Below are 21,082 nucleotides of genomic sequence, written 5' to 3' on the forward strand. Positions count from 1 at the left end.
CCACAAACCTTTCAACCAAGATAAATCGACGGACAGGAAGTTATCAGTGTGGGTCGGATCTTAGTCTCTTTTACCAATAATACTGTCAAATTAATTCTTAAACCAATATCTTTCTCTGTTCTCAGGAAAGTAAGTCGAAATAGTAGTTAATATAATTCTTGTAAATTTAAAAAAAATAATCGACTAGGAATAGCAAGATACATTGGTTTGTGCGAATGATTGCTATAAACGTTCTGAAATTTGACACAAAACATCTCAGCTCTATCGGAAGCTGTTTACTCAATTCATTCAATACGATAATTCTAACTTTTTGTAGACGTGATATCACAGAATAAAACCCTTTAAAAATGTATGAAATTCAGAGTTTTCTCTTAAAATGAAAACCTGAAAATATTTAGGTAAACCATCAGTAAGGGTTTTCACAGTTTTGTGCTTGTGCCGCCATCAAAAGAATAAGGAAAACACTCCCTAAATTGGCGAATACTGCGATCCCATTAATAAGACGATTTCAATAATAGGATTGCTTCCTTTGCAGTAATAAACTTTAAACGAGTAAAGGTACACAGTCTTAGACTTTCCCTAAGGTCTTTTTATTGATTAACCTAAAATATCACCCTGTAGGCATTGTATCAAAAAAAAAAACTCAAGAAATATATAGGCATCGATGAATATAAAAGAATATACTTACGACAGTGTAAAACATGATAAAAGAACCAAAGGAAAAATGTGCGAATCAGTAACTTAAAAAAGGCAATATAATGATTTAATGATAAATGGCAATATACTCGTTTACCTTAGGTACCTATGTATTTGAAATGTTTACGTCTTATTTACAAAATATTTAATGATGATGTATGAGATTTTATCTAAAATATATGTATAAAGTGTGCTTATATATCTAGGTATGTAAATATATGTACATTCTCTGTACTACGAATTACAATATGAGCTTAATGTTAATACACTTTTATAGATTTTTTTTATTAGCTACAAAATGGCTTCTAAATTTAATGGCTTCATTTCTTTCAATATTACCTACAATGTATTTTTCATTTTGTAATTTAATTTAGTTTTTATTTTTAAACAATTATGACGCGTTCCTATGAAGATAGATAACATCTTTTTAGCGTACAAGTTAGGTATAGGTTTTTAAAGTACGATATGCTTAGATACTGTATAGGCAACTTGAAAACACTAAGTTACATTAATTGATAGAAATAATTTCAAGGGAAAAAGTTGAGACGAAGAAAAGAAGTGTAAGCTTAATTATACCTTATTTACTATTCTTGATTTTATTGAATGTGGAAAAAAAATGAGGGACATTGTTTGATAATTGAGAATGTTGAAACTTATAACTCTTAAATATCGAAAACATTTAGATAAAACTTATAGTTTAATAATCGTCTTTCCTATTTCTAATTGGACTTGATGCAAAAAGGGATTCCGAAGCCCGGGCGAGTGGACAATACTGAGTGAGTGAAGCAATACACATTCGTGTAGTTTAGCTAAAAAAAGAATCTCTCTATTTTACAGAATTTTTGAAAGTGGCCATTTATGAGCATTCCTACGTATTACGGTTGAACTTTATTAGGGTAGAAATGCGACTGGGTATTTCACTATTAGAACACATCATTAAGGCAGTCCTCAAGAGATTAAAACGTTTTCCATGGTCACTTTATCATTTTTTGAGCTCGCTTTTGAATTCACTCCAAGACATTCAATTGGGTTATTGGAACAACTGACCAAACACTGGAATCGTACTCGAGTTTTGGACGAATAAGGACTTTATAGATAACAGCTACATATGTCAGAAGGAGTACAAAACAAAAACACTTATTTTATTGACGAAGCACATTTGTAATTTCTTCAAAGAAATGACAGTTCAAACTTCTTGTTCAAACTTCAATGTTACTTATGAAAGTAGGCAGCATTAGGTTAGGTTAGGTTAGGTTGGAGTGGCTGTCCAGATGTCATTGACACACGTAGACCTCAAGGGTCCACTGTGATACCACTAATGAGGTTACTCATGGGAGAGTAATGAATTTAAACAAACCATTTTGTACTTTTAATAAAGTAAGAGAGACGTTTTGTGTCAATCGTTGCCAGTTCACTGGTATTATCGAAGAAGGGATTACCGAGAAAGTAATTCCTTCTAATGGAAAGTGCTGGACAGGTACATAGAAGGTGTTGGACTGTTTCCTCTTCCTCCTCGTAAATGCAGCTTCTACAGAAGTCATTTGTGTAGACCCCTAGCCTCAGAGCATGTCTACCTATGAGGCAGTGTCCCGTTATTACTACAATTGTAGATCTTATACTTTGTCTGCTCAGTGATATCAAGCCTTTTGACCGTTTTAAGTCAATACTTGGCCATATTTGCTTGGTTGCCAGGCAGGTGGTACTTTGTGACCATCTAGTATTTGTTGTTTCTAAAGCATATTGCTTGAGAAGATATTTGCATGTAGCAAGTGGTGTTCCTATGTTATGTTTTTGTCTAACATAAGGCAGAAGTGTTCCGTTTTTGGCGAGCTCATCGGCTTTGCAATTTCCCAGAATGTCTCTGTGGCCCGGCAACCAAATGAGGTGAATGTTAAACTGTTCCGTCATCTCATTCAGAGATGATCGACAGTCGTGGACTGTTTGAGAGTTTGTGGAGACAGACGCGGGAGATTTAAGAGCGGCTTGGCTGTCCGAGAAGATTTGTATATCCTTACAAGATATAACGTTTTCTTTGAGCCAGGATAGTACTTCTTTAATCGCCATTACTTCTGCCTGGAATACACTAGATTGATTGGGAAGTCTATGGGATAGACTGAGATTCAGTTGTTCTGAAAAGATACCACTTCCAACTCCGTGATCGGTCTTTGAACCGTCAGTATAGAAGTGTACCGCATCGTCTTCCAGGGGTCCCTTTTCTTCCCAGGAGGATCTTGAAGGGATGGACACATGGAATCTTTTACCAAATACCATTTTTGGGGTGGTATAGTCTAAGCGATCTGGGATAGATCTGAAATTGTCTAGAATAGTTGTATGTCCAGTTTTGATACTGGTCCATTGAGAGGTGGCTCTAAGCCTTACACATGAAATGGCAGCCACCTTTTTAGAGAAGATGTCAAGTGGTGTTAGGTTTAAAAGCACTTCCAGTGCTGCGGTTCGTGTTGTGCGAAGTGCTCCTGTGATTCACATACCTGCTGACCGCTGGACTTTAATGAGTTTATTTAGATTCAACATCTTGTCCAGTGCGGTCCACCATACGACGGCTCTATAAATGAGTATCGGCCTGATTACCGAAGTGTATAGCCAGTGGGTTATTTTTGGGGAGAAGCCCCATTTTGATCCTATGGACTTTTTACAAGTAAAAAGCGCTAGTCTTTTTGACTCTTTCATCAATATTTGCCTTCCAATTTAGTTTTTTGTCTAAAATGAGGCCAAAATATTTAGCTTGGTCGGAAAAGCTTAATGGTTTTCCTTTAATCTTGGGTGGGCTAATCTGAGGAATTTTATATCTTCTCGAGAAGAGTATTAATTCTGTTTTGTGTGGGTTGACGTCCAATCCACATTGCTTAGCCCATTTAGTTAGCCTGTTTAGGGCATTTTGTAGGAGTTCCGAGAGAACTTGGGGGTGCTTCCCAGATACGGATATCGCAACGTCGTCAGCGTAGGCAATCACCTTGAAACCCTCTGTTTCCAATGCTGTAAGCAAGTCGTTTACTACCATGTTCCATAAAAGAGGCGAAAGGACTCCACCTTGGGGAGTGCCTCGATTCACCGATCTGGTGGTAGTAAAACTTCTCATGTTAGAAATTATTGTCCTGCTTTTGAGCATGAGACTTATAAGATCTATGAGTGACTTGAAGATAAATGACAAATGTCTCTCAAACCATCCGAATTGCCGATGACATTATAATTATCGCAAACAGCAGTGAAGAACTTCAAACGATGCTGAACGAAATGAAAACTAAAATTATGACGAATGGTGCTCCTGATCCAGTTAGTGTCAAAGACAATATATTAGAATACGTTGAAGACTACACATACCTTGGTCAGATTATCTCATTCAAAGACAAAGAAAAAAAGGATATAGAGAAGCGAATGACGAACGCTTGGAGGCAGTTCTGGAACGTTAAGCATCTTCTTACATTGAATATTTCGAATAAAACAAAAAAATATGTGTTTGACTCAACAGTTCTTCCAGTCCTCACCAAACTTGGCAAGTCACAAAAAACACTGAAATGAAACTCCAATCATGTCAGAGAGCAATGAAGAGAGCTATTTTCAACGTTCATATTAAATAAATTAGGTAGCGCAACAGTCCATGAAGAACCAAGGCCTAGTGACTTACAACTCTCAACCATTCCTGTGTGCGAGTAATGTTGTCAGGAATGGAGGGGACCTACAGTTTATATGCCGATTCCGAACGGCTAATTTGAGAAAACACTTTTTCATGACAAGAGTTACTCTTGGAGAATTTGTCAATTCCTCGCAAAAGGCAGTACCCGTGAAAAGACTTTAGATGGCATAGGCAGGGTCGAACCCAAGACCTCTGGCATGACAGTCCAACGCACTAACCATCATGCCACGGGTACTACCAACGTTCATATTGCCCAGCAAATTAACCATCAGAATATAAGAAGTCAAACCAATTTTGAAGACGTTACACACAGGCTTAAGAAACTCAAATGGGAATTGTAAATTTTAATGTATCAAAATGAGTGAATAAAGCTTGAAATAATAACTGTAAACTAACAGTAGAGCGTCTTCTATTTCAGACTGTATTTATGGATTCTATCAATGTTTACTGTGACTTAATGCTTACTAAAACCTTAAACTGTAAAGTCGTGAAATGTTGTATCTCCTACTTCAATTTTGTGAAATCTGTTCAAATATAATGTAGTAGCATATTTGATTTTGAAACTTTAACATAGTGGCGTCTCATATAAAACGACTATTAACCATTGACATCTGTTAATTTGGGCTGTAATCAGTGCTATCAGACGTCTGCCATCTGTAACAAATATGTATTGTATATATCATTCTAAAAGTAAAATTTGTTGGTTACTTTTTATCATTTTCCACTTCATTTTTAAGCTTTCATTTTATCATAAAAGTTTAAAATTTACATCAAACTGACTTAATATCAAATGAAAAACATCTTAAATTATGGCAAATAATGAATTGTTGACTGTATACGAACCATTTTGTTTAACAACAACCACTATAGTCATAAATCAAAACAATCTGCATAATTTATTTGTTTTCATTCGAAAATTATGCGATGAAAGATATGTTGAGCATCCTTTGAAAATTGAATGAATTTTGTGAAAAAGGCAAAAAATGTAATATCTACCTTTCTATCTATCTACCTTACCTACATTAATTTATTTATTAACCTAGAGCTCAGAGAAGTTATATATTTTTTTGTTCTTTTTCTTCTTCTTACAAATTTAATGGTCTACTTTCGTTTCGTCTATTTGAGTCTTTTACGTATATAGGTATAAGGTAGGTACACAAAAATAAATACCATCAACCTAAAGCTAAGTACACACAAAGCTTCCGTAGTTAAGGACTTATCGGCAGATAACTTTGTGAACTTTTGCTCAAAAAATTAGAAATTCTAACGAAAATGACATCTCCCTTATACAATAATTATTACGCCCTTTGGCAACAAAATGTTATTTTCTGATAACAAAGAATCCAACCAAAAAGCAAAGTCAAATAAAAAAAAATATATATATAAATGAATGCGAATCACCACAGTAGCTATAGATAGGTAGGTAAGAAGATACTAGCTAAAAGGTATGTAGGAACAACATTGACAACCTTAACATAATAATCGCTAAGGTAATGTGCCTTACAGACACCACCTCCAAACAACTAACCACCTGGACAGTATCTCACGCAACCATAACGTAGCTTAAGCTCTCCCCCCCCCCCCCAATTACATTCATCCCTACAAAACACACATAAATAGGTATATATGTATATATCTTTTAACATCTATATAATACTAACATGCATAATTCCAATAATGATATAATCAAAGCTTAACATAAGCATCCTTCAGGATACGCAAAGGCAAACCTTACCTTTTTAGCTTAGCCAAATATGTACTCGTATTTCCTCTGCCGCTCCAATGCCAATGTGATATTATATGTTTCTGCTGGTGTAGAGTGCGCTGGATGCTGCTCTTTATGTTCTTTTTTTTTGTTTAGTCGAATCCGAGAAATACCTGGAAGCAAAAGATTGAGATAAACCTTAGAAAATAAACTTTCCATCATTAAAATTAGAGTGGGTTCTAGTTTTTTTTTTTCATTTTCTGTTTTTCTTTTTTTGTTTAATAAAGAGCCAATGTAAATGGTATCTACTTATTTGATATACACTCCGGGTCATATGATAACTTGCTCAAAGGTCAAACGTTGAAAATATTATTCTCTTTTCCTAAACTTTGAAACTGTAATCAAAATTGTGTTCATATAGAAATTTGTAGATGATGAAGTTGGTTCAAAAAAAGGTCAAACTATTTTCTGCTACCTTGTTTTAAATTTACAAAAAAATATATTGTTCCAGGAAAAGGAACAAAATTCAAAATGTTTACGTTATTTTCAACAAGCTGTTATACACACACAAAAAATAATCGTAATTCAGAATATCGTATCTGAGTTTTTAGTTTTGGTTACGTTTACGGAGTAATAGTAGAAAACTATCGGGACAGTATTTTTCAAAAATGGTTTACGGGCATCACTTTTTTATTGTAATTTGACCTTCTTCGAAATTTAATTCTCTTTAATTTCCCTTTTGGTATAGGTTTGTAAAATAATTTGTGGCAAAGATTATTATTGATCAAACCAAAAGAGCTAAAAGTATTGGATACACACCGAATGATAGCATAGTTCCGGAAACTGTAAAAAATCTTTTATAAGATACTGGTTATGTTTTTTTCATAAGAGAATTTTTTCGAAACTATAATTTTGATTGAAACAAAAAATATAAATTCGCTTATTCAAGGAAATTTGAGTAACTTTAGGTATCCACAAGAAATCCTTAACATTTAAAAAGTTTCCCAGGGAATGGAAGGACGGGGTAATCGTCAAGCTACCAAAAAAATGTAATCTTAAGAACTGCAATAACTGGCATGGAATCATCATTCTGTCCGTATTTCCATAGTAAAAACATCAAACATCATGCTCGAGAGGATAAAATCTAAGATCGAGTCTACGCTCAAGAGGCATCAAGCGGGATTTCGCAGTGGTCGATCTTGTGTCGACCACATTAACACCTTACGAATTATTCTTCAACAATCTTCGGAGTACTAATTGCCGCTTTACCTCATGTTCGTCGATTTTGAAAAGGTCTTCGATCGCGTTAGTCGTGATGTTATCTGGAGATAGCTTGTTGCTAGAGGCATTCCTGATAAAATTGTTGCTATAGTAAAAGAGTCTTACAATAACGCAAGGTGTTTTGTTTTGCACAATGGGCAGCTTTCCGGTGCATTTAAAGTGCGACAGGGAATAAAACAGGGTGATGTATTGTCACCGATTCTGTTCTTGCTTGTTATTGATGATGTTATGACTTCTACGGTGGGTGAACACGAAAGACTTGGTATCCAATGGCGCCTGAAGGAAGCATTAAGCCATTTGGACAATGCTGACGACATATGCTTAATGGCAAACAGAAATCGAGACCTCAGCCAAATGTGCCACTCTCTTCAACAAAATGGGGAGGTGGCTGGCTTAAGGATTAATACCAGTAAGACTAACTTAATGCACACCAGCCGAAACCAACAACAACATGTTATTGTGAGACAGGTGGCAGTAGAATAGGTCACCCAGTTCAACTATCTGGAAAGCTATTTGGCACTCGATGAGGGAACGGACCTGGATGTCACTAATAGAATAAATAAAGCTCGTAGTGCACTTGGAATGCTTTCTAAAGTGTGGAACTCCTCTCCATACCAAGGCAAAGTTGTTTGAGTCCAACGTAAAATCCGTGAAAGTGCTCTGCTGGCATCTCGAGAAGGTTGCAAATTTTTGTCAACCGCTGTCTAAGTTACATCCTGAACAACCATATCTAACGATGAACTGTAGCTCAGGACTGGGCAAACAAAAGTGGATGTTGACATCGCGCAGAGAAAGTGGCGCCGGACGACAACACAGCAAAACAGTGCTTTTCAATGGAATCCTCAAGGTAGAAGGGGTCGTGGACGACCAGGTGAAACATGGAGATCATCTGTCATGAAGGAAGCTCGGTCCCCAAAACTTGGACACGTAGGCCCAGCTGCTACTAGCAGCCGCAAACGAAGAAGAAGATAAAACAAAATTACCATCTATGAACATAATCAAAAATAATACAATTAAATTCTATTCTTTACAGGTTCCGTAACAAAGGCTTTTTGATATGTATAATAAAATAAGTGTTTCACATCGAAAATGATAGTAAGCTCGAAATTTGTTCACACCGTTTTGGTATTCTAAATATTGTGTACAAAGTCTTATAAAATCTAAGCTATAATTTGTAATTACCTCCTTTTCGATTGGTACAATCCAATAGTGTTAACACCTTTAACAAATTTGACAAGCATAAAATTTGTTAAAATGTTTGTATCAATCTTTTTTTTATACGCTCAACCGTTTCAGGAATAGAGGACAAAAAGAGTACAATACTCAACACTTTTTTTTGGATTAAATTTTTGTGAATAAATTAAAGTTTATGTAAACTATTTGACTAATCTTCCATAGAAAAGTATAGCATAGCTTCAGAATATTATCCATTTCTATTTTGAAAAACTTAAATGTTTAATATGTGATTTAAAAACCCAGGAACAGACGTGGTGCTCAAAAATGAGTACATAAATAAATATAATGTCCATTGCAACTACTTTTTTTAACAACCACATCGTAGACCACACGTGTTCTTCCAATTAAGTAATTCATTTGAAGCTCAATTCTTCAGCATCCATACCATTAACTGAGGTTCAAAATCATGTCCATACAATTATTGTATTTAATAATAGAAACCGTTTTGATTATATGTAAGCTTATCCATTTTTTAAATAAGTACTTTTTGTGTATTAAGTTCACTCTATTAATTTTATTCGAATATCTTCCAAATAAATGATTGAGACAAAATTTATGCTTGACAGTTTTTAAAAGACGTTAACTTCATTGGCCCTATAGAAATGGAGATAATCACGAAAAAGAGGTTTTGGTGGTACATAACTTACGAAGCGGACTCGAGACTTTATAAGACATTGCAAGCAAAAGAAAAGTACTATCAATAATCCAGCTCACAACTTTTCATTTCGAGGTTGACTCTTTTTTCGCCTAAATTAAGTGAAATGGTTATGTTGGGTAAAGGCTTGAAGGGACATATGTCATCAGCAGTTCTTACTCCTTTGCAGTTAGCTTAATTTTCTTTAAATTTGAACTGGAAATAATTTTGTAAAAATAAATTCAAAATACAATAGTTTTATATTTGTCAAAACAATTTGTATGTGTTGTGGACTGTTTGACTTAGGAGTGAAAATCAGTCCGATAGCTGATGACAAAAGCAAAATAGTAACGATTGCGTTAACGGTAATTCCAATTTCGAATAAATTAAGTCAAGTGTGACTTGATGGCTGATGGGGTAATTTAACCACTGGTATTTGAAATTTGACTATTTAAAGTGGTTTTTGAAGAATATTTGATATTAGGGTTGAATCAAAATGTTTGCCAATAAATAAAGGTCCAAAAAACACTATTCTAGAGGCTTGTTGTGAATATTTTTCTTAAATTAACTAAATATTGTCAACAAACCGGATGCATATTAATTTCATAAGCATTTACGTGAATCTCGAAAACATTAAAACTGTCAGTATTTAGAAAAAAAAGTTCTGTATTATTTGTCATCTAGAATTTTTGACTGTATATTTTCCTCTATGGAGGCGCCGGGCCGCAGGAGAAAACTAGGGGTTTCTGAGGTAATTCATTTGTTTCTGCTTCCTTTTCGAAACGTTAAATAAAAAAATTAGGAACAGCCTCTAGAAAACCAAGGCCTAGGGTCTTATAACTCTCAACTAATCTTGTGTGCGAGTCATGTCAGGGATGAAGGGGACCCACATATATACCGAAAGCACTATTCATCACAGGATTTGACAATTCCTCGCAAGAGGCAGATCTCAAGAAAAAAAAAATCTTTAAGAAGTGCAAGCATGGATTGAACCCAAACAACAAAAGAACCAATCAATCAACCCCGAGTGTATTCTATATTAGAGAAGTAACACACTTGGCCTTGTCGGTGGATGGCGGCGGCAAATGTATAAGTTGCCTTTTTTGAAAGAAATTTTTAATGAAAAACATACCCTAAAGCATTTCGTATTTTGTATTTCGTCTTTCAACAGAGTGCTTAACAATATTACATTAGACCAATAAAAGCAAAAATGAAAAACAATAAACAAAATTATTAATTCAGGTTATATCTTTCTTGTATTTTGTCTTCTTATCTTATGTTATATACGTGTAGAGTATATATTTTGCGTTTTTGTTACATGTGATAACGCTATAAAAGAAAGTTAGATAAACTTTTTTAATATCTCATTGAAAAAAAAAGAAAAGAAAAAAGTTTGAGCTATTTGAAGTTATTTTTCGGTCGAGTTAGTTATTTGTTTTTTTTTTCACTTTTATTTTTATTTTTATTTCCTTTCACTCAGCTTTTAGGCAAAGTTAAGTGGACTGCAATATAAAATGATTGTCGGAATAAGATAAAGAGACGTGTTTTTTTGAAAAGTTCTTACACAAAGTATTGGCATGGCGGAGTTTTTATATATGTATGTTTATGAGATGAGGATTGAGAAATGATTTACAGGATGGATGTTTTTCAAAATCAAGTTGAAGTTTTTTTTGTTGGCGTCTTCCTTTTCTTGTTCAAAGGAAAACAATTTCATAAAACATCATAACAAGTGAAGTAGAAGACAAAAATTGAAAAACAAACAACAAGGGGGTTGCTATATAAAGATATATGTGCTTCGATATTCTTTAAGGGTGAAGTGGCAGCATTTCATTAATTATGATGTCCTTGTTTTTATAAATTACACAATATAAAAATACTTCCAGGAATTTCGTTCTCATTGATTGGCCGTGTTATAAGATTTACTGATTGATACATGTTTTCATTTCGATCTTTATGTGGAACAATTGAAAAGCTTAAAAATCTTATTGTTAAAATTTTAGAAGCGTATAATTTAAACGATGAGTTAGAGATTCTAACTTATCTATCCAGTATATGGGGTTTTCTATTAATAAATTTAATTTTGATATTTGAAATAATGAGTGTTTTCAAATTAATGGGAATTTATTTCGTTGTCAAAAGATGGGTATGCCATTAACAATAGAAATTGATATGAGCCAAATAACCGCCACAGCTACTGTTGCAGCACAATATCTTTAAAGTTAGATTGTTCCTGACCTTATCCTTAATTTCTTAACGAATAAAATCTTGAAGGTGGCTCTGAAGGTGTTAAATGACAAGATTTCGGTGGCTAATTGTGGACAACAATTCAAGAAAACCTTCCTAGTAAATTTTCGATAATTTTGTGCGACACATAGCGCCGGCCGTCTTGTCGAAAATAAACATCCTCAATATCTAAATCCTTAAATTTCGGATACAAAAATGTTTTCTCTGTACCATTATCCATGCACTGTAACAGTTGCAAACCAGCTTCCTTTTTGAATAAGTAAGGTCCAGTAAAGCTAGCAGTAGCCAAGGCGTGATGTATAGTGCGTAAGACTGTCATGCCAGAGGTCTTTTGATACCTCAAGTTTTTTCACGTGTGTTGCATCTTATGAGAAATTTTCAAATTCTACGAGAGTAATTTTTGTCATGAAAAGTACCTTAAGCAACGGTATGTCCCGCACCATTGAAAAATTGCTGAAGTAATTTTCATACCAAAGCAAGGTAAACCACCTACAGAAGTGACGGCTTACAGATAAATATCGCTTATACCAATTATGGCAAGTTTTTGAAAAACTGCTTCTGAAGAGACTTAGCAAAATCATAGTAGAAAGAAGGTTAATCCCAAACCATCAGTTTGGCTTTAGAAATAAACATTCCACGATAGACCAAGTTCATAGAATATCCGATGTAATAGAAAAAGCTCTAGAAGAAAAACAAGTATGTTCAGCTATTTTCTTAGATGTTGCTCAAGCTTTTGATAAGGTTTGGCATGAGGGACTTGAGTACAAACTGCAAAGGGATCTTCCCAGGGAGCACTTTGAAATATTAAAATCGTACATCTCAGACCGATTGTTTAGAGTAAGTTACGATCAAGAATACTCGGAATTGAAGAAAATAGAAGGTGGTGTACCACAAGGAAGTGTCCTAGGTCCTACCCTGTATTTACTATACATACACAAGGGATATTCCAGTTGGTAATCACACCATAATGGCTACTTTTGCAGATGATACCGCAATTTTGGTACCGCAAATTTGGTACAAATGTGTCTCTAAGGCAGCAGTAAAACTACAAAATGCCGTCGACACAGTGAGAGCTTGGACCGAAAAATGGCGTATCAAACTCAATGAAACAAAATCTTCTCATATAAACTTTACAAATAAAAAGATAAACAATATTCCAATAATCATTTAAAATCAAGCTGTACCTTACGCCAATACGGCCAAATACCTTGGAATGACTTTGGATGCAAAGCTTAAGTAGAAAGAGCACATCAAAAAGAAAGGAGAAGAACTAAACTTGGAATATAGAAGAATGTACTGGTGAATTGGTAACAACTCTGATTTATCAATCCAAAACAAAATAATGCTGTATAATCAAGTACTAAAGCCTGTGTGGACCTATGGAATTCAAATATGGGGCTGTACACAGAAAACAAATACCGAAATCATTCAAAAATTAAAAAACAAAGTGTTTAAGAATTTAAATTTAAGTTAGGAAAACGCCAAAAATCAAAAAACGTTATAAATTATTTAATTTCCAAAATTTAAATCATTGCAAACAAATCAAGAAAGAACAATTAATTTTGCGACTGGCTGGTTTGGTGGTTGCTAGAAATGAGAAAGATTCTATCATCTTTAAATTGAAGCCAACCCATATGCATCACTTGCTAAAACCAGTATTTTGCACACGATACCAATATCAAAGGTATTACCTATGTACCATTGCGGTTTATTCTTTTTCTTAAATGCAACGGTCTTAGCAAGCAATGCATAGATTATGTAGGTATGTAATATGTTTACAAAAAATAAGTTAACAACAAAAAATATATCATAAACAGCTTCCGTCATACCAAAACCAATACAGTAGATAGAGCATAGGGCAATTACAAAATGTTTGGCAATTTAAACAAAATTAAAATTAAATTAAATTATATAATGATTTAAACATTAATAAATAAGACATATGTATATATGTATGAATAGAAATAATATCAGCTTCGTTTCTCAACATGCCGCCCCCGCTGAAGGAATTTCAGGACATGGCAAGAGGGCAAGTTTGGTTATAGGGCGCGTGAAAGTGCCTCGTTTGGTGCGCAATGTAACCACCCGTACGTGTCCATCTTCACCTGGATGAACTGCGGTTATTCTTCCTAAGGACCATAGGGATGGTGGCATGTTAGATTCCTTCAGAATGACCATGTCACCAACTTCAAAATCTCTTAGGTCTTCTCTCCATTTTGGTCGCTGCTGCAAAGATGTGAGGTAGTCGGTATGCCACCTTCGCCAGAAGCCTTGCATCATATTTTGTAGTAGCTGCCATCTTCCCAATCGATTAATGGGTAATTCCAAATAACTTGGCTCAGGAATCGCCGTGTAAGGTCTACCTATAAGAAAGTGAGCAGGCGTTAATGGATCAAGATCTGAATCGGAAGAAGCACAAAGGGGCCTAGAATTTAAAAGGGCTTCGATTTGGGCTAGCAAGGTACACATTTCTTCAAAGGTAAGGACACTATCACCAACTACTCGCCGAAGATGTTGTTTTACTAATTTAACCCCCGCTTCCCAAAGCCCACCAAAGTGAGGGCTGTGAGGAGGAATAAACTTCCAATCGATGCTTTCTCCAGCCAACATTTCTGCAACCTTTTTGTTGTGATTTTGGGACTGCACCAGTTTATACATGTCTGATAGCACACGAGCCGCTCCTTGAAAGTTCGTACCATTATCGGAATACAAAACGCTGCATCTACCACGCCTGGCGATAAATCTTTTTAGGGCAGCCAAAAAGGCGTCTGTGGTCAGGTCCGATACTAATTCAAGGTGCAGCGCCTTAGTTGTCATACAGACAAATAATGAAATATACCCTTTGGACAACGTTGGTTTCCTTCCTCTAGATGAACGAAGAGTTATCGGGCCAGCGTAATCACATCCTGTGTGGGCGAAAGCAAATGATGGATTTACGCGAGATGATGGTAAATTTCCCATAAGCTGCGTTGATGTAATTTTCCGTTGACGAAAACACGTATGACAATCATGAACTAGTTTTCGAATAAGATTTCTGCTTCCGAGGATCCAAAACTCCTGGCGAATCAGTGCAAAAAGTCCAGAAACACCGATATGTAAAAAGTTCCTGTGAGCATCTAAGAGAATTAACAGAGTTATTGGATGATTTTTAGGCAGGATAATAGGGTGTCTAATCGCGAAGGGAACGTTTTTAGCATTTGAAATTCTACCACCGACACGCAATAAACCGACGGCATCAATGAAAGGCGAAAGCGAACACAATTTTGAGGCCTTGTCAACACAACGGTCAGTCTTAAGACTTTTGATTTCTCTAAGAAACTCTCTTTGAGTCCACTTGAGGCAGATTATTTTACCAAGGCGTAGCTCTGAGAGCGAAAGATATCCACACCTTCTATCACCTTTAGGCAAACGGCAAAAATAGATGAAGCGACGAATATAGCAAACTATTCTCACAATTTTCCTCCAACTAGAAATTTTAAGCGAAATTTTGTCAAGAAAATGCTCCACCGCAACCGAAACGTGAACTGTATGGACTTTCTTCCTTTCTTCCGGAATATCTTCTATTTCAGTTTCACAATGATTTGGCCACTCATCAATACTATGAACCAGCCATTCTGGCCCGTTCCACCACAATTTGTGTTCCATCAAATCCTTAGGCGAGAGGCCCCGCGAAGCACAATCAGCAGGGTTTTCAGATGAACTGACATGACTCCAAGACGAGCGAGGTAACGAAGACAATATTTCAGAGGTACGATTCGCTACAAACGTACTCCATTTTCGTGGCGAGGATGAAAGCCATGACAAAACAATTTGAGAGTCACAGAACGCAGATACTCTAACTGGTTTCACATCTAATGACGACCGAATAAGTTCTATTAAACGACACAAAAGGAGACTCCCACAAAGTTCCAGGCGTGGAATAGACAACTGCTTTACTGGAGCAACTCGAGTCTTGGCGGCGACTAACTTCACTTCAACACCATCTTCCGAACAACTACGACAGTAAACCACTGCAGAATAAGCCTTTTCCGAAGCATCCGAAAAACCTATTAACTCCAAGCTTTTAGAATTTTGGGTAAACCTTCGAAAAATCCTAAAGTTTTCAAAATAGGTCAAATTCTCTCGATACAGCTTCCATTTTTCTGCGATTTCAAAGGGCAAAGGATCATCCCAATCAATTTTCGTCTTGGCGGTCCACAGCTCCTGAAACAGTATTTTCAACAAAATAGTGGAAGGAGCCAAAAACCCCAAAGGATCAAAAACCTTTGCAACCTCTGAAAGTAGTTTTCGTTTTGTAGACACAAAGTGTTCGGGTAAACTAATTTTGTACGTAAAGGTGTCATGATACGGGTTCCAAACCAAACCGAGAACCTTGGTGCACTCAGAAGAACTATCCAAATCCAGTGAAACAACTTCTTTACAGTCGATGTCACGCAATATTTCCCAACAATTAGAGCTCCACTTGCTGAGCTCAAGACCTCCACACGACAACATCTCGACGATCTGCTTCTTCAGCTCCAAAGTCTCCGACAGCGAATCAGCCCCCGTCATTAGGTCATCAACATACATGTCATGCAAAACTGCATGTGATGCTAAGGGAAACTGGTGTTTGTAATCAAACGCTATTTGACGGAGAACTTTCATGGACAAATATGGAGCAGGTGAAGTACCATATGTTACCGTAGCCAAACGAAAATGCGATATTGGACTATCAGGGGATTCTCTCCAAACTATCCTCTGAAAATCCCGATGCTTTGGATGCACCCAAATTTGCCGAAACATTTTAACAATGTCAGCACAAAACACGAAACGGTGAAGACGAAAACGAATACAAACGTTAACCAAATTTCGTTGAAGAGGAGTTCCTATATGAAGCATTTCATTAAGAGAACAGTTTTTGGTATCTTTATGAGACCCATCAAAAACAACACGAATTTTGTTTGTGATCACAGCGTGATGTGGCAAATAGAAAACACTTCCCGACGTAGGTTCTATTTTCTCATCAGGGATACGCTCCATGTGTCCCAGATTCAAATAAGTCTGCATGAACTTGCAGTATTCCACTTGTAGGTCTTTATCACGCGAAAACCGGCGTTCCATTGCGAGAAGTCTAGACAAAGCTCCAGATATGGAGTTAGCAAACTTAACATGGTCTTGTCGAAAAGGAAGTTCTACCATGTACTTATTATCAGGTGTACGAGTTAGAGTTTTTGAAAAGTTTTCATCTACCTCATCTTCAATTACTCTAAAGGAAGAACTAGGAGGTACCTCTTCAATTTCCCAAAAGGATTTCAAAATAACATCAAGGTCAACACCTGCGTGCAATGAAACTAACGAATTTCCTGGCAAACAACCCGTTACAACCCATCCAAACAATGTCTCATGAGCAACCACCTTTCCCTCTGGATCTGAACGATGATCACTTAGCAGAATACTCCAAGCCTTGTCAGCCCCCAACAAAACATCAATGGGACCTGGGTTTTTGAATCCTACGTCCGCTAGCAAAAGATCGTCAAGAAAAGTGAAATTGCTGGCTTCCAACGAAAGCGATGGCGTTTGGGAAGTTATTTGGTTGAGAATATATGCCTCAACTTGCATAGTATGTGAGTTAATGCGGGATTTTAATTTTAACTCAGCAGCACCTTGAGTCACACCAGCTTCAACAGACGAAATCCCGGATATTGGTAAACGAGCATGAGAACGACGTAGACCAAGTCTTTTCACCAAACTATCAGTTACGAACGAAACCTGAGAACCACTATCCAACAAAACGCGAACGAGATGAGTCTTTCCAGAAACGTCATACACTTTTACAACAGCGGTTGGTAATATAACCGAAGAACGCGAACCATTTTGCACATGGTTGCTTACGACGGAAGCTGAGCCTTGCGTAGGATCAACGGCATTAGCTGTGCTTGGGTTATCTAAGTGCACCAAGCTATGGTGTCGAGAATTGCATGACGTACAACGTGCTTTCGATCGACATCGATTCGACGAATGTTTAGTACCGAGGCAGTTATAGCATAATCGTTGATCTCGAGCGAAATTACGACGGGAACTAACCGACATTGAAATAAAATCTGGACATTGTGGAAGATAATGTTCACCTTTACATTTTGGACATGAGGTATTTACTACGGCGAGGCTTTTTATATTCGAAGAATTTGACGTACGAGAGTTCTTGACGCGAGAAGTTTTCGGATCGCTAGATTCTAAGGCATTAGAACGCTTTTCTAGAAAATCAAGGAGGTCTTTAATCGTCGACTCTTCCGACATTTTGTTTTCTAAAGCCCAAGCTTTTTTAGTTTCAGAGTCTGTTTTATTTATCAATAAATAAACAAGCCACGGATCCCTACCTTCCGACTTAACCGCTTCAAGACCACGAATAACTTCATCAGCTTTATCCACTAGCTTTCGCAATTGAGAGCCATCACACGACCCGACGTTTGGCAATTTTAAGAATTGTTCGATAAGACAATTTATTATAAAAAGTGGTTTATCATAACGATTTTCTAATTTCTCCCAAGCTAGCTGGTAATTGGAATCCGAAATGCTAACACCGTTCAAAAGATTAAAAGCGTCCTCGCGCAAAACCGACTTCAAGTACCTAAACTTTTGAGCACTCGAAAGTTTTGTGTTGCAGTCCACCGTTTGCAAGAACACATCGCGAAAACCTGGCCATTCCCGATAATCCCCGGAAAACGGTGTAATTTGCATAGGTTGCAGCTTTATATTAGTAGGGTTTTTATCTAACTGGCCTAACCGATCTACCAATTCGGCTTGGGAAGAAACTAATTCCTTCAACGAAACGTTCGTTTCCCCATTGCTTTCCACTGAAGTAATGTCTTTTAAACGTTTTAACAGAGCACACTTGGCTACTATATATTTCGATTCTAAAATCTCAAACTCAGGTTCTGGATCAACGTAACCCTCTTCAGCATGAAATTCAAAAAGAGCCGATTGAGAACTACAAATGTCTTTAAAGGCCTTCTCTAACCTTTCCAAACGCACATTCAATTCTAAACTATTGGCACTTTCAGGAATTTCTTGCGCGTATGTATATACTCTAGTAATGGAGCCTTTGTAATGTCCACGAGCTTGTTTTAAAACCTCCATTTTGGCATTTAGAAATACCTTTTCTTATGCGTTTCTAACAAACAAAAAAAAACACGATTTTTTAAAGTCTAACAGCTCACAATGCACAAAATTCTCTTATTATGGTTCCAGCAACAGTAATCAACAGATAACAGCAGCAGCAAATCGAGCCCCCCAAAAAAAAATCATCCATGAAAGCGCAGTGGAGCACCAGGCAAAAATCAGATTTCTGCGATATACTTATCTGTGTATAGGAATCCCAGGTCTAAGAACCACCAACCAAAAAAAAACGAAAAGCCGATTCCAAATATCCGGCTCGAAGGACCAATTTTGTTTAAGAATTTAAATTTAAGTTAGGAAAACGCCAAAAATCAAAAAACGTTATAAATTATTTAATTTCCAAAATTTAAATCATTGCAAACAAATCAAGAAAGAACAATTAATTTTGCGACTGGCTGGTTTGGTGGTTGCTAGAAATGAGAAAGATTCTATCATCTTTAAATTGAAGCCAACCCATATGCATCACTTGCTAAAACCAGTATTTTGCACACGATACCAATATCAAAGGTATTACCTATGTACCATTGCGGTTTATTCTTTTTCTTAAATGCAACGGTCTTAGCAAGCAATGCATAGATTATGTAGGTATGTAATATGTTTACAAAAAATAAGTTAACAACAAAAAATATATCATAAACAGCTTCCGTCATACCAAAACCAATACAGTAGATAGAGCATAGGGCAATTACAAAATGTTTGGCAATTTAAACAAAATTAAAATTAAATTAAATTATATAATGATTTAAACATTAATAAATAAGACATATGTATATATGTATGAATAGAAATAATATCAGCTTCGTTTCTCAACACAAAGTATTGAATGCACCTTGGTACATAAGAAATACCGATCTACATCGTGACTTACAAATAGAAATGGTTACAGAAGTTGTTAAAAAATTCGCTGTATCGCACAACCAGAGACTGCAAAGTCATACTAATTCTGAAATGGAGTCCGTCTTGAATATAAGAAACCATGTTCGGAGATTAAGAAGAACCAAGCCTCATGAGCCTATGGTCTTAAAAAATATGGGAAAGTATTAAAAGTTTAAACTTTCCCCAAAGTGATTGTACAAAATTAAGAAAGTAAAATCGGAAGTCGATCCTTCAAGATTGGTCCTAATGAAGAGGTGGTTTTAGTGGTTCAGAGTCCCACACTACTTGGTGTCGAATACTGCCAAGTGTCTTTTGAAGATTTCCTCCAGTCAAAATAACTCTCACATTCAACAACAACAGAGACAAATTGCTTATCAACGTAGCCTCACACGATCAATGATGATGATTTTTTGATGAAAATTCGGATCATTTTGAGCCATTTAAGGGACCTAGAAAATATGACGTTGTTGGTGATCAACCGGCCTAGGTTCTAGTGTTAACATAACTATAAAAGTCTTAAGACCTAAATCTTTAAACAAAATTCGGTGCAATGTCAATTGTGGAATTCCTAATTCCAAACATCAACGAAAAATCGACAAACCTGCGTGCTCATCACATTTTGGGGTTAAATTACCGAATTCTCAGTTGTTCTTCAGGACGCACACAGTTCGCATTTTTCACATCATAAACAGGTCGTAACTGTCAAATTTGCTCACTACTTTCACTATTACTGGCCTAGAAGGTTTGGTAACTTTGGCTGCAACATTTCCTCCATATTTTTAGTGAATTTCAACAATTTCGATGTGTCATTCTATTTTTAATAACCATGTAGTTTTTATTTGACAACTGTCACTTCAAAAGTGACAGCTGCCAAAAGAGCAGGTCTATTCAAAATAAAAACTCCCACTAAAAACCCCTTTATTCTGAAAACGCTAGGAGAACCGTTTGTATTTATCTCAAAGGCAACACTCTTTCTGAAGGCAGATTTCTAAATAATTATTCCTTTGTCATTATATAACACCCTTAGTCTCATGACCAACTAGGCCAAAAAAAAACCTAAGGTAGCTCATTCTTCTTCTTTTTCATATTAAAATTTCTTAACAGGTCAAAAAAGGCGTATTTAATTCTTAAAATTGGTCTTTTGCATTTATTTACCACAAAAATAACCTTAATTAAATTTTAACATAATAAGCTGACTCCTCCTCAACTAAAAAAATAAATAAAAAATAAAAGTCACCCAACCAACAACAAACGTGTACAAGACGTTAAAATAATTCCATATTTCAGTAAAAGCGGCAAAAATTCTATAATAATAATAATAATTATTCAAAGGCTTCACAAAAAACCCCTAAGACCTTTTTCTTTCTATTTTTTTTTTATTTTTGGAACGCACTAAACAAAGAATCATACAATTTACTTTGAATTTTTCTCGCACTAATGCTAATCGCTATTTACCATAAAACGAAAATTAACTTTCAAAGGCAAATTAACCAAAGTACCTACCTACTTACACTCTGACCAAAAAAAAACACAAAACGACTTTATACCAACACTACGGGTTTTCTAACCTACGTCAAAAACAAAAACAAAAACAACAAAAATG

At 35.9% G+C, this 21,082-nt stretch overlaps 2 protein-coding genes across 3 annotated transcripts in view; both read right to left on the reverse strand.

Annotated features, from left to right (window-relative positions):
* The window catches only part of LOC129948225 (uncharacterized), a 192,860-nt gene that overhangs the window by 114,817 nt on the left and 56,961 nt on the right, over positions 1-21,082 (reverse strand). For both annotated transcript variants that reach the window (XM_056059139.1, XM_056059138.1), the window contains exon 2: positions 6,084-6,226. The gene's annotated coding sequence lies outside the window, so the exon portion shown is untranslated. The remainder of the gene's footprint in view (positions 1-6,083; positions 6,227-21,082) is intronic.
* On the reverse strand, positions 13,432-18,564 carry LOC129944900 (uncharacterized). Its single transcript, XM_056054562.1, has one exon. The coding sequence runs from the start codon at positions 18,562-18,564 to the stop codon at positions 13,432-13,434; it is 5,133 nt and encodes a 1,710-aa protein (XP_055910537.1).

This window comes from Eupeodes corollae, chromosome 2 (assembly GCF_945859685.1).
Source record: "Eupeodes corollae chromosome 2, idEupCoro1.1, whole genome shotgun sequence".
NCBI lineage: Eukaryota > Metazoa > Arthropoda > Insecta > Diptera > Syrphidae > Eupeodes > Eupeodes corollae.